The sequence below is a fragment of the Solanum verrucosum genome, unplaced genomic scaffold, assembly GCF_900185275.1.
Source record: "Solanum verrucosum unplaced genomic scaffold, falcon-dt-bn FXZP01000252.1, whole genome shotgun sequence".
Classification (NCBI taxonomy): domain Eukaryota; kingdom Viridiplantae; phylum Streptophyta; class Magnoliopsida; order Solanales; family Solanaceae; genus Solanum; species Solanum verrucosum.
In genome coordinates, this window is record NW_026019988.1 from 1299721 (window position 1) to 1315736 (window position 16016).

General features: G+C 27.8%; 1 protein-coding gene across 1 annotated transcript; it reads left to right on the forward strand.

Annotated features, from left to right (window-relative positions):
* Positions 1-10966: 10966 nt before the first annotated feature.
* LOC125818838 (uncharacterized) lies at positions 10967-11335 on the forward strand. Its single transcript, XM_049498356.1, has one exon. It carries the CDS (start codon positions 10979-10981, stop codon positions 11333-11335), a length of 357 nt encoding a protein of 118 aa, XP_049354313.1. The 5' UTR covers positions 10967-10978.
* The last annotated feature ends 4681 nt before the right edge of the window (positions 11336-16016 follow it).

Here is a 16016-nt window from a genome sequence, read left to right on the forward strand (position 1 = left end):
TTCTAAAGGTTGCTGAATTAGCTTCATTATATAATATTATTTCTAATAAATCTATGGCTTGATTTATGTAAGAGAAAATGATAAAGGTTGTTGAGAAGAAATATAACAATGTATTTAAGTTCATTAATATGATCTTAAAAAAATATTTTTTGAATTGTTATTAAGCTGATTTGGTCTTTTTTTCACTCTTTTAAATGAGAAGATTGTTTAGGAAAAAAAATTGATGTATGCTATTAATTGACTCGATTAAATTTAAATTTGTACTAATAAATTTACCAAAAAGTAAAATGTTCCTTAATAAGTGGTTATTTTGGGTATGATGATCAAAGGAAAAAAAAAAGTGGTTATTTGTTTCCAAAATATTGAATTAAGAATTTCTTTTAGTTAAAATTCTAGCTTTGCTAATGCATAAAAAAAAACAAAGGAGTAATACTTATTTAAACTACAAAATGACATGAAGATAATACAATTACAAAGTCAAAAAACTTTTCATAGATATTACTTTTTAATAATTTAATTATTTGTTTTATAAGTTTGTTGTACATATTTGTCCATTCTAAAAGAGAATAATTTCAAACAATCTTTTTGGTACTCCCTCCGTTCACTATTGTTTGTCAGGGTAAGATCATGCACTATTCTTAAGAAAAATTTAATATAATGTGCAATTTGACTAATATAACCCACTATCAATCATTATTAAAATGGTTTGTATTTTTTGAAAATTATAAAATAATTTTTTTCATATTAAAGTAGTCTTGTAACTTTAAAATGGCTACTTTTTTAAACTAATAGTAATGTACTTATTAAGGACAAAATTGGAAAAAAGTGACTAATTGTTTCTTGATTGTTTAAATTGACAATTAATTTAGGACATCTATTTTTAGTATACCTAACAAATAATAGTGGACGGAGGGAGTAATTAATTGTCATCCCTTTTCACCAATGTCTTATTATGATATTATTCATTCCTAGTCCAGAGGAAAAGGATATTACTATTTTATTTTAAAGTACACAAATGACAATAAAGTCAGTACAAAGTTAAAAAACTTTTGGTTGGTAGACTTTTTACCTTTGAGATTTGTTCTCTCAAGGTTCTTGTGGCAAGAAATTGATCTTTTTTTTCTTTATCCGAACTTCGATATCTGTTTTGAGGCATATTAATCAGAATTATATAAAAAAAATTCACTTATGGGAAGAAGTTGTTCGTTTTCCCACTCAATCTCTAATACTCACTTTAGGACTAACTAATTTGAATTTGTATCGAAAAGTTTCATCTTTTCAAGGATTAAAATATATGCCCTCAAAGGTACTTGTTCTAAAAGTTGTCATTTTATGGGAAGGAGTAATTGTTCGTTTTTTTCCCACTAGCTCTCTCATACCTGCTTTAGGGTGGACAAATCTGATTTCACATCGAAAAGTTTTACTTTAAGAGGTAAATTGCTCCATATATTTCCTAGAACTCAATTTCGAAAATTTTGATTTAGGATAGAGGGGTATATTAGCCATCCAACTAGCTGTAACCTTTGGGTGTGAGGTTGTTTTATATTGTCAACATAACTCCATATATATATTATTTTTTTAAACTGAAGAAAATATACATAAAATGATGCAAACAATGTATTTATTTATTAAAAGAAAAAGAACAACAACATAATCATTAAACAAATTAAACCCATAACAATATTGTTCTATATTATTAACTAAAAATATGAAACAAATCACATGATATATCTTTTGTGTAGGCCACATATAGAGTTGTATAAATGTGCTTTTATAATTTTATAAAGCATGTTAATTTGTCTACATAAATGAAAACAAAATATCATAAACAACAAATAAATGAAAAGTGAATGACAACTTGCCTAATTAAATATGTAAAATAAAGCAACTTAAAAAATATTATTTAAAAATAAAATGGTGTAGACAACATTATAACCAAAGTACGAAATTCATGTGACAAAATGTTCACAAGAATTTAATGTTTGTTACTTTGAATTTGACCTTGTTACTATAAATAGTTATATGTACAACCAATAAAATTATGTTTTCTTTATAATAATAATGTTCGAATTAATTTATGTACACTTCAACTATTCTACATAGGTATTTCATTCATGGAACAAGAAAAAAAGGGAACAAAATATTCTGAAGTCAAATACTTTCGAATGGGCAATTGAATAAAGTGACAAATTATTTTCCGTTTTTTATATAGAATATAAGTAGTCGCAATCGTCTTGAGATCACAAGAATCATATAATTTGATATAAATTATGGTCTGCACATAATTTTCTTGAATTTTTTTCTTTGTATCAACAAATTTCGCTCATCAATTTTTTTTAAAGAAATTATTGTTGTTAGTACACCACGACATTCATCTTTTTAGGGATTAATAATATTTTTAATGATGAATCAATAATGCAAAATCTTAAGATTTTATATATTATATTATATTTTACAACAAAATGTATAATAATAAGAAATGTCTAAATTTATATATTATATTATAGGAAAAATCCTTTTTGCCAGAAAATTTGGCGCCAGAATAGTATTTTACCTATGTTATTTTACCTTTTAAAATATTTTTACCCTTTTAACTTTAATACCTTTTAACTAAAAAATGGAAAAAAGATCGATTTATTTTAAAATAAAAAAATATTATAATTTTTTTAAATTCCTGACCAAATTTTCTGGCTATTTAGCATTACCTATATTATATTTTCTTACATGAAAAAAGACAAGTAAATAATATCTAAAATAAGCTTGATCATTAGGCACTTTTGAGGTATGAACTTTTGGTCCCCAAGAGTTTTCTAGGCTTTTAATTTGCTAGCTGTTAGGTCCCCTACCCACCCCACCCCAAGAGTTTGATCAATCAAATTTGGAGTTAAGATTATTGCCACCAAAATATCTATTCAGTACGTCTTATTTTATGTGATGATATTTGAATGAGGACGACGTTTAAAAATAAAATTAACAAGTGTAAAGTCTAAAACACATCATTGATATTTATGCGTAATTATAAATCATCTCATTAAAAATAAAATAAAATTATTTGAACTAGAAAATGTTATTGCTATGAGAGTTTTTACAATTATAAGTAGAATGTGAGTTAGGCCCAAGACCTAATTTAACATGATATCAGAGCAGGGCCCATCTCACCCGATATTGGGAGTTGGGACCCCCAAAATCAAAATTGCACACACACCAGATGCTAAGCACTGGGCGTGAGGTGGGGTGTTAAAGAATGACAAAAGTCCCACATCGATGGTTAATGAGATGGGTAGACTCCTTATAAGGCTTGGACAATCCTCCTCCCTTTGAGCTAGCTTTTAGGGTGTGAGTTAGGCCCAAGACCTAATTTAACAATTTGTACCAGTTCTTATAGTACTATATATTGTAGATTTATAATTGTCAAGTTGCAACCTAAATTAAAAATTGTCATAAACGTTGTAATAAATGTTTGTAAGAAAATATCTAAAAGAACTCTATAAAGAGTGAATTTGATCTTAATGAGTGAATTAATTACTGGAGCTACCAATCATAGGTTTTGTGTTGGACTAAATATTCACATGAAAAATTATCGATACAAAAATTCAGATATAATCGAATCTCAATATGAATATTGAGACAACAAAATTTATGTTGGATGAAATATTCATATAAAAAGTTATCGAAACATAAATTCAGATATAATTGAATCTCAATACGAATATCGAGATAATCATGTGAGTTGAAACTTTGATACGGGCAATCACTTTGGGCTGTGGAGTAAAGCTCAAACAACAAGGAACTTTTTGTTACATTCTCATATTACTCAAAAGTTTTAGGAGAATATTAAATATTTTATTGTTCCCAATTTAATACTAGGGATATTATTATTTTTATATCAAAGTACAATTGCATGTGTAATTGATACGATTTGCAAACACATAATTTATTTTATATTACTAATATCTTTTTAATTATTTTTTATACAAATTATCATCATGTGTGATGTGCACATGTATACAAATTTTTAGTAATCATTAAAGGGAAAAGTAGTCAGTGTATTAATTAATTTAAGAATAATGAGTACAATAAGTCGTGTTATGCACTAGACGTGTGTGATATTTGTATATATCATCATGTGAAGGTGTTTTTTAGGTTTTGATTCGGTAGTGTTTGATATTAGTATTGAAATCGAACTAAATTCAAATTCGCATTTTGCAAGAATCATTTCTAAAGGTAAGGGACGCTTTTTTTCCCATTCCTAGAAGCTCGAACCTGAAGCCTCTAATTAATCTAGAAAATAAAATGACTAGTTATAATGCGTTACATAACATGTGTAGACTGTAGTCATAGTTAGTACCGCCCATGTTCACTTCAGCATGCAAGGAACACCTTCGGGAAGAATAAAAAATTTTCTCCTCTCCCATCAATGATATGATAACTCAAATCATTTAATAATTCTTCTAAATTCTTTTAATTTTCTTTAACAACACCAATTGTTTGTACGATTCTTTTTATTGATTTCCATAAAAATGACTCAAAGAAACGGTTATAAAAAGGAAAACTTGTAAAAAATTCCATTAGTTTTGGAGCTAATTACTTAGATATATCTTACTAGATTTTGGTCAATTCAGATACGTACAGATTCATGTATCTCGGAATACACGGGGTCAAATTATGTGTAATATGTTTTAGATACAATGTATCCAAGTGGATTCACATATATGTAGGATACATAGACAAAACTCACTCACTTCCCTTCCTCTCGCTCGCTACTCTCCTATATATGTAGAATAAATCACACCAGATACATATAGATACATATATCAAGTGTGATTCACATGTATTTGAGACACATGACTATCTCGCTCGCCTTTCTCCACATCTTGTTTGGTTCTCTCTCTATTTTAATGGATCTGATAGTAAAATACATGTATCTAGGTGTATATTCTTTAATATATGATAGAAAACTCCTAATTGGTGATAAGATACATAATTATTTAAAATATGTTGCATTAGTATATATGATATGGATGTATGTTTATTAAAGTAGTTTTCCCTTTAAAGAATGTTTGCAACAAAAATGGGCTTGGGCCTGTACATTTGAACCATATACAAGTAGCCACTACTCGAGGCTTTCTTTATAAATGACAAAAGCCCAAATCCTTGATTTGTAATGGGCCTCCAAATTCCTTTCCAATGCAAAAATGCTGTGTGGGGCGGGGGTGGGGGAGGGGGGTAGGGGTTGAGTTGGTATGACTTCTTGACAATTTTTTCGGAGCAATATGTATAGTCTCACTATGATCCATGACCTTTTTGGCATTTAGGAGCCATTTAAAAGTAAATTGGCGATTTTCTCAGTTTTTTCGTGGTTGTTAGCCCATGAATATTTTGGTTATATGGCTTTTCGGCAATTTTTTTTATAAAACTATTTGGGACCCTCCATAATGAGTTGGGGGAGCATTACGTATAGTCTCACTATAATTCACGACATTTTTGGGCATTTAGTTGTTATTCAGCAGGAAATAGGTGATTTTCTCAATTTTTTTGATGATATGATTTCCGGACGATTTTTTTGAAAAAAAACTTACAGGACTCTCCATAATAAATTTGAGGAGCAGTGCATATAGCCTCACCATGATCCACGATATTTTTGGCACTTAGGAGCCATTTAACAAGAATTAGGCGATTTTCTCAATTTTTCGTATGTGTAGTCCATGAATATTTTAATGATATGATTTCTAGGCAATTTTTTTGAAAAAACTTTATGGGATCCTCCGTAATGTGTTGAGAGAGCAATACGTATAGCCTCATCATGACCCACGACATATTTTTGTCATTTAGTGGTCATTTAACAGGAATGAAGCGATTTTCTCAGCTTTTCGTGTATGTATGTCCATAAATATTTTGGTGATATGACTTCCGAACAATCTTTTTGAAAGAAATTTATGGGACCCTCCGTAATAAATTTTGAACTTTTACATGTGAAACTCCACCACAGTCTAACAGAGTTTCAGGCTCTAGTGAGTTGTAGAACCATGAATCCATGATGTCGTCTCTTTGACTTTCAGTGGTAGAACACGTCATGACTCTTTCCTTGAGTTCTCAATCATAGAACAATGAACTCAAAAAATCTTTCTTGAATTAATAATAATAATAATAACAACAACAACAACAACAATAACAAACACTAATAATAATACAAAAGTTTAAAATATATAAAATAATAATTGAGCTTATCATCAATTTTTTTATAAACATTTAATGAACTTCTTAATACGTATAGATGCAGAGGCGTATTCAGGATTTATAGATAATGGGTGCACTATTATAAAAAGATGGATCTAAGACATAAATTTGATCGGTTAGATTCTTTTTACTGAAAACCATTAAAATTTTAAAATCATAGGTCCAAAATTAACTTTTATTTATCCAAACCAGTTACAAAATCTTAGAAAGAAAACTAAAACAAGATAGATAAAAGATTCAAATTTCTAACCTCACCTAGAGAGGTGCACCCAATCATCATCGTACTACATTATATGATACTTCGAGTTTGGGTTCACGCATCTATATTTAAATATTTTTTAAAAATATAACACTACTATATATGATTTCGGGAGGGGATCATGGGTTCACGTGAACCGGTGACCCCCTCTTGTATACGCCCCTGTATACATGGTAAAAGTAAAAACTACAGATTCTTTCAAATTCGAGATTTGAAATTTAGACCTCAATTTGAAGTTTTAGTCTGAAATAACTAAATTTCAAATATTTTATATATTTCAATTATTATATTATAAATAGCAGTCTTAAAAGTAATTATTCGAGCGAATAAATTAGAATTATTCCAATATACCACTAATCTAGCAAAGAGAAAAATTTTAATATAATCCTATTGAGGTCTGAAGAAGATAAAATATATACGTCTTTACTCTTATCTTTATGGGATAGAGAAATTATTATCAATTAATCCTCACCAACTTCTCTCCTTTATCCGAGCTTGAGATTGACGATGTGAGAGAAAGAAAATAAGATATCAATATGAAATCATCAAGAAAGTAAAACATTTTTTTGACTTTCACCACCTAAGAATTAGGATTATAAATTATAATTTTTTTAAGAAAAAACAACAACAACAAAGGACATATTATTTGTTCAGAACATTTTTAGTACTTTTTGTGTGTATAATCTTTTCAAGCAATCTGTTCAAAGACAAATGTAAATATAGAAATTCAGTAAATACTGCAGAGAACTTTATGAAAATGTCACTATATGTATAACTTATAGTGTTAAATAAAAATAGTAAGTATTATTGGTTCATGTGAAAATAATGTTACATCACATCAAATTTATTACTTACTAGTTGTCAAAATTGCCAACTGGGCTGAGAAAGACATATGGTAATTTCTAAAAAAAAAAAAAATACTTGCAAAATTACTAAAGAATGAAATGAGAAATTTTCAACAAAAAGAAAATATATTTTTTTGTCTTATTTCTTATTAGGAATATGTTTTACTTGCTAAATTTTATCATCAGTTATATTTTTAGTTTATTCATATTTTTATCGTTTGATCATTAACAGTACTTGTGAAATATGTGGAATTATTGTGTCCAAATTATCTTATATTATTTATATATTTCTATATATTAGAAGTGCGATGATTGAGGAGCTTAGGGTCAGCTGGTCAATTGACTGATTTGTCTTCTTCCTCAAATTTCCTCTATTTTATATTTAGTATTTCTTCATTTATTTTCCTTTTTTAGTATATTAAGTATTCAAGAGTTATGAAAAAATAATATTATTATTTATTTATTTATTTTCCTTTTTAGTATATTTACAATATTTAGTATTTCTTCGTTTATTTTCCTTTTTAAAATATTATGTATTTAAAAATTACGAAAGAATAGTACTATAAATTAAAATAATCAATAACTCAAAATATTTTAAAATACATATTAAAAATTTGGAGCTTAGGATCAGTCGGGTAATTGATCGATTTGCCTTTCTATTTATGTTTAAGGTTTTCTCCAGTTTAATTTTTTGTCATACTTTCCTTATTAGTATGTTATGTATTGAAAAATTATGAAAAAACAGTATTGTAAATCACAATAATCAACAACTTAAAATATTTAGAAACACATAAAAAAATTGTTTAACTATCAAATTTTCACATATGCCACATAAATTGGGATTGAGGGAGTAACATATATTATTTGAATATCAAGTTAAAAGTACTATAAATCACAATAATTAACAACTTAAAACATTTTAAAATATACATTGAAAATCTGATTAACTTACGGATTTCACCAATGCCACATAAATTGAGACATATGGGATAACATATATTATTTAAAATTTACGATAATAAGAGTACCATAAATTACAATAATTAACAACTCAAAATATTTTTATAAATATACTTAAAAATTGATTAACTCTCAAAATTTCACATGTGTCACATCAATCACAATAATTAATAACTTAAATGCTTTTAAAAAATATATTAAAAATTAATTTGCTCTCAAAATATCACATGTGAAATAAATATTATTTGAGAAGTGCATTAAGGATATTTTAAAAATAATTAATAATAAAAAATATTTTAAAATTTAATTAACTCTCTTAATTTTATCTCTGTCACATAAATTAAACAAATAAAATAGATAAGAGTGAAACTATATATTCAAACAAAGTCTTGGGGGTCTCACTTCATAATTAAAGACAAACATGTGACACCAATGATTATGAAGACAAAAATTCTACCAACACCCCCCACCCCACTCCCCCAAGAAAAAGAACTTTTTGGGAGTAACCACATATAGAAAAAATATATATTATTATGGTAAATACAAATTTCAATAACACTGATTAATTTAAGTTCACAAATATATATATATATATATATATATATATATATCAATTAAAAATTAAACATGCTTAATAAAATTTCACAAAATCAGGGAACTAAAAGTGTTATCAAGTATCAACTCAAATTATGTGCTTAAATTTTAAAAAGGGTAAAGGATCTGATATACCCCTCAACTTTGTTATTTAGAGCTGATATACCCCTCGTTATGAAAATGGCTCATATATACCCCTATTTATATACAAATGGCTCACATATATCCTTTCCCTCTAACGGAAATGAAAAAAAAAAATTTAGTTTAATTTTTTATTATTATTATTTTAAAAAAAAAACTATAATCCCATATGGGTATATTTAATCTTCCTCAAACATATTTTTTTGACTTTTTTTTTTGTTTCAATGACTAATTTAGATTTATTATTTTGATGGTCAAATTTATTTTTGTTTCACTAATATTCTTGTAAAACTTATTATAGATGACCAATTTTTTTTCTTCAAATACAAAAATTAAATTACAATATAGACAAAAAAAAATTGTTTTAAATTATAAAATAGCCACAAAAAAATAGTTTTAAATTTTTTTCTTTACACTAAGGAATGAAAGAAAAAAAAAGAATAAAAACTAAAATAATGAAAATCAAAGAAGTCAAAAAATAATTTATGTATGAAAAAAATTGAAATATACCTTAAACTTTGCTAGAAGAATCCTGTATACCCTTAAATGATTTTAAAAAAATATAAGTTTAAAATTAATTTTTTTACTTCCATTAAATAAAGGGTATATGTGAGCTCATTTTATAACGGTAAGGATATATGTGAGCCGTTTGTATAACGGTAAGGATATATATGAACCAATTTCATAACGAGAAGCATATTAACTTCAAATAGCAAAATTAAGGGGTATATCAGACCCTTTTCCCTTTTAAAAAAGAATCCAATTCATGTTTTTGAGATTAAGCAGAACTATATATTTACTCCATTATACACATTACACATTATATTATAACTTTGTACTTTTTGAGGGTAACAAAAGATAATATACTAATCATAACAATCAAAAAAGACAACATAACAATCAAAAAAGACAAAATAAAATAAAATAAAAAATATTCTTTTAGAGATTGTGGGGCCCATTATACTTTAGAGGGCAACATATTTCAAAGATGAATCCTAATTTCTGATCTTTAATCAGCTTTTGACAACACATACACAACAAGTTCCCCTTTACATTATTGTTTTGCCCCATATAGGGGCCTTTGTATATGTTAAAATATTATTATTATTATTATTAATAATAATAATAATAATAATAATAATTGGGATGACTCAATTGGTTTGGAGGGTGGCTATCCACACAGATGACCCGGGATCAATCACCTCTCAATGTCTTCTGAGTCGAGCCTGTCGCATAAGGCTTGCCCAGTGCGATTTACATCCCTTGTGTGGTTTGTAGACTATTACACAATGAGGGGTTTATCCAGTGCTCACCTGAAGGGCAGAAACTGTGGCAGAGATTGTAGCGACTGTGGGTTATCCTGGGGTTCCAAATAAAAATAAAAAATAATAATAATAATATATTTAGTATGAATTTTATAAGTAAAGAAATTGCAAAGAATAGAATAAACACAGACCTTACTCCTATTTGTGTGAAAAAAAACTATTTATTTTCAATATATACTTGACACAATGATACATTATCAAAACGTGCTAGAAAAAAAAATAACGACAACAATTGACAAGATAACATAACCAGTGAAGCAACACGTAACAATAAGAAAGGAGGAGACTAGCCCCTTATCTCCCCTCTTATTAGCCTAATATTCTAATAATTAATAATATATATTCTTTTAACACAATGTGTATATATATATATATATATAAGTCATTATATATTTCTTTTTCCAACTCAAACCTCAACTACACTTTCTTTCACCCACAAAATTTTCACTTTCTCTCATCACCAAACACATACTTCAAAACCCCACTTTCAACACTTAAAACTCTCTAACTACTACCCAACACTCCTCTTCATCAAACTCAATATTTCCACCATCTTTTTCTACACTTTCAAGAACTTGAACACCCCCACCCCACCCTACACACAAAAAAAAAAAAAAATGGAGAATGAGAAAGAGTTACCACCACTAGTAGTGGATCAACAAAACACTAATTACTATTCATCATCTTCTTCAAGTAGTAATACACATAAATCTATAGAGACATTACTAGTTGTACTAGCAGTAATAACACTACTTGGTGTTATTGCTAGTATTATTGCTAGGCTTTGTGGTGGTAGACATTTTAGTGGTAATGGTGAAGATGATATTGAAGGATGGGTTGAAAGAAAATGTAGAAGTTGTATTGATGGTGGTATCCCTAATACTTCACAACCATCACCATCACCACCACCGCCAGCTAAAGAAGAAGTTAAGACGACGACGACAACAACAACAGAAGAAGAAGGAAAGAAGTAAAGAGAGAAAATAGAAGTATAGTAAGGGTTCTCTTTTTTATTTTTCCTTTTTTTTGCTTATAACGGCGATGTTCAAATCAAGTAAAATGCATTTATTTTATTAACAAATTTTATTTTTATTGTTTTAGAATGATGATATAATGATATGAAATGAACGATGAAATTATTATTATTAGTATTAGTATTAGTATTGGAATGGTGGCAGGGGTGGTCAGGAGCTAAGTTCTTACTAGGTAGTAATTTTTATTTTATTCTCTCAATGTGAATTGAAAAAAAAACAATTTTTTCTTCTAGTAAATATGAGGCTTTCTATTTTTATTTTTTTTGTATTTATGATGGTATTTTGTTGAACAATTTATTTATGTTTCGATTATTTTATTAAATATTTGTTATTTTTTATCGATACAAGTAGTGTATAACTTATTCAAATAGATTTTACTTTTTTTTTTTTGTTCTAACTTTTTAATTTTATTTGTTTTTTTGTGGTGGGTGGGGTGGGGTCAAGACATGTTCTATGTTCTAACCAGAGAGGCAGCAGTTATTGACTATAAATTTCTTTCCTCCTATATTAATTGTCATATTATTATTTTTTGAATTTGAAAGAGCAAAAAATATTATTCATTTCCATTTTCAATCTAGTTTTGTACCATGAACCCTTACATAAATAGTAAAAGATATCACATTCGTAAGCCTCAAATATTGATCTAGTAATAAAAGCGTAACATATGATATATATTTTTTAATCATGCCTTATTTAAATAAAAAAGAATTAAGATGAAATTAAAGATTATTATCCCCAAAATTTTGAACCATGCCTCATTTACCTTCGAGAATTTCTCAATTATAAGAGAAATAAGAGAAAAGACCCAAAATAGTCCTTCATCTTTGGGTTAAGACTCAAAGTCATCCTTGAGTTTTCACATGGAGCATTAATAGTCCCTCATGTTTGTAATATTGGTGCATTTTTGGTCCTCCTTCAAAATTTTGCCTATTTTTTAACATTGATTTTGTATGAAATATTTAATTGTCATTTTATATATTTAGTAGAAATAATAATTCCATGTGAGAGATTGTGAGAAGAAAAACACCTTGTTTTGTTTAGTAGAAATCGTATTGCAGATAAAGTCGAGAGGTTCGTCACGATGATTTCACGTGCAATAGTACAAATTTTTCTTTTCTTGCAATGTCATATGTTAAAATGTTCTTAGTTTACCTGCAGTAATATTTATACGGAACAGAACTATGTGTTCTTCTTCTCATATTCTCTCACATAGAGTTATTATTTCTACTAAATATAAAAAAAAAGATGATGGGACATTCCTTACATAAAATTATGAACAAAATTAAGGGATAAGAGTTTGAAAAATACCCCAATTTGGTCGGAATTGCTATTGCGATATTAAACTCTCATAAGGACCTATTACTTCCCTAGACTATTTAATACTGTATTTTTTACCCCCTGAACTATTTAATAGTGTATTTTTAAGGTATATATGTGCCCACGTGGACACATTACTATTTATAATTTTGCATTATTTTTTATGTCTACGTGTGCAATTATATATGTTTTAAATAGTCTAGGGAGGTAATAGGTCCTCATGAAAGTTTAGTATCGCAACAGCAAATCCGACCAAAGTTGGGGTATTTTTCATACCATTATCCCCAAAATTAATGTTAAAAAATAGGTAAAAATTTAGAGGAGGACCAAAAGTGCACCAATATTGCAAACATGAGGGACTATTAATGCTCCATATGAAATCTCAAGAATAACTTTGAGTCTTAACCTAAAGATGATGGACTATTTTGGGCCTTCTCTCATAGATATAATATCACAAGCATAAAACCTTTCTTTATTTTCTTCTCTCTTTTTTTGTTTGATTTATAGAAGACAATTGATCAATATATAGGTGTAACTTTTCGAATAGAGACTAATACCTAATTATCGTGGGATGATTTGATGGGACTCCTTACACTGTTAACATCTTGTTAAGAACGTCACCTTAAAAAATTAAACCTTATAATTCGTAATTTAAATTCCGACAATCACTATGGAATAGCAAAAACCCATATTCAAAGATATATAAGTCAATAAAAAAAAGACGGTGAAAGTCTCAACCACCACAAAGAGACTCTTGCTCATACTTTAGCTTTATTCGAAAATATGATGGACCTTCTTAAAGAAAAGAACGTATTAACTATTAAGTATAAATATATCGAACTTTGATATAATTATATAAATATTGAACCGAATAAGAAAAAAAAAAATGTATAAAGTTGTCTCCCTCTTAATGATGAAAACACCTTTGGATGCTGGCAGAATCTAACCGTTGGTTTATCTAACTATATAGTAATCATTGTCTGCCCTACAATTTTTGCTACTTTAACCCCTTTTTTTTCCTATCATAATCAAATTCTCTAATTCACGTGTCTTAATTTGACTAAACATAAATTTTAAATTTTTTTCTTAAATTTTATAATTTTAAATTAAAAATATGTATAATTATTTAAATTTTGTGGTCTTAAATCTATTATTGAATAACTTACTAAATAACAAAAGATACACTCCTTTTAAAATAAATCGAAAAAGAAAGTAAGAAATAATTTTTTTCATGGAAAAACAAATGGTACTGTATATACTTTAAATTTTGTGGGTTCCATGACATATCCAAAGTAGGGACTAGTAATCAAATTCCATAGAATATGCCATTGATTCTGCTTTCTCTTTTTCTTTGTCTAGGATACTTTTCTTGTCATATACATATATCAAGAAATTAGGAAACATCTCATATTGTTAACCGATAAAATCGCATATTGATAGTTGAAAATAGAGTAAATGACCAAAAACATCTTTTAATTATACCTCAAACTCAAACTACTTATATTATTATTGTGAACAAAAAATATTTCTGAACTATTTTGAAAGTTACAAGTTACATCCCTCCTTAATTTTCTATCAAAAATCTAATGACCATCTCCTAATGAAAAGAGATTTTGTCCCCTCACCGTCTTCTTAAACATAGAGCAGACATTTTCTTTGCTAGAAGGATTTGTGAATGAATTTAAAATGTTATTTGTGGAGCTTTTTTTCCTATGTCTATTAGACAAGTCATTTTTTTTCATATTTTAATAACTTGTTTTCTTAGATAAAATATTTTTCAAAAACTTTGGCCAATTAAATATAAAAATTTGAAAATATATTTCAAAAACTTTTGTTCAATATAATGACACAAGGATATAGTTTGAGTTTGAGGTATAGTTAAGAGATGTTTTTAGCCATTTACTCATTGAAAATATTAAGAAATTAAATAAAGGTAGAGATATACTTAATATAGTGACACCTTTCGAGAAAATTAAACAACGTCTCTTTAACACAATTACACAAATCGAACAAACAATATTATATTATGTTAGGTATATTTTTAGGTTAGTTAAACCCAACAAATTGATATCAGAGTCAGTGGTCTTACATGACTAGTACGTAGATGACTATGCGTGATAGCTAGCGTGAGACTTAGAGCCTGTTTGAATTGGTTTAAAAGTTGGTCCAACCTATTTTTAAGTCAGTTTTTGACTTCTGAAAGTGTTTGGCAAATATAAAAAATAACTTATAATAAATAAAAAATGACTTAAAACAAGTTAGGAAGTGTTTGACAAGGTAAAAAATGACTTAAAATAAGTCAGAAACCAAAAGTAGGTCTCCCCCTACTTTTTTATTTTTGACTTAAAAGTTATTTCACTTTGACTTTTTAATTTTTATATTTAACTTAAAAATTACTTTTTTTAAGCCAATTCAAATGGGCTCTTAGATCCATATTTTTATGCTTAAGGTAGCTTGAAGATGCATACACATGAAAAGCTAACTCTAGGCATCAATGATCATAAATGTTCGATCATGTGAGTGACACACTGTGAATTTCAAAAATTGATTTGAAGATAATAGTAATCTGTGAGTCGTGTAAAACTTAGTTGCATGTTGATCGACCGTGTGAAACCTAATTTGACAAAAAATTATTAAGGAAAGAGAAATTGATCATTGAGGTGGGGGAGGGGGGTCTAACTTAAACTAGATAAAACTTAATTGATGTATTTATAAATGATTGAGAAAAGACATAAAGTCACCACTGAAGTTGTTTCGAATTTTCAAAAAGATATCTTAACTTTGCGGTGTCGTATTACCCTATTGAACAACTTCACAATAATATGTATACCCCATTTTTCACCCAATACCACTTATATAAAAATATTTGTAAGTCACGCAATAATAATCACTTGACACATATTAAAAGTAATTTTAAATTATTTTTATTTGATTTTATTGCTTTTCTTTCTCTTTCTTCTTCGCCTCAACCGCTGTTCTTCTGCCATTCCTTTCATGGCGATGAACAGTCGCCAAACCCGCTGTGGCGAGACAGAATTTTTCGGTAGCACTACCAATTATTTGTCAAACTATCACAAATTAATTTATTTATGAAAATAAATATCGTCAAATAATCAAAATCTAAATACTCAAAATATCACCAAATCATAATCTGACATTTAAATCACCTTCTTCTCCAACTTCTTACTCCCAAATAGAGTTTCCCATAGTTTCACTATTCCCAAATCCCAAACTTAATTTGTAGGAGGAATAAAATCACTAAGCTAATTTGTTTTTTTTTTTTTAAAAAAAAAGAATAAGAATG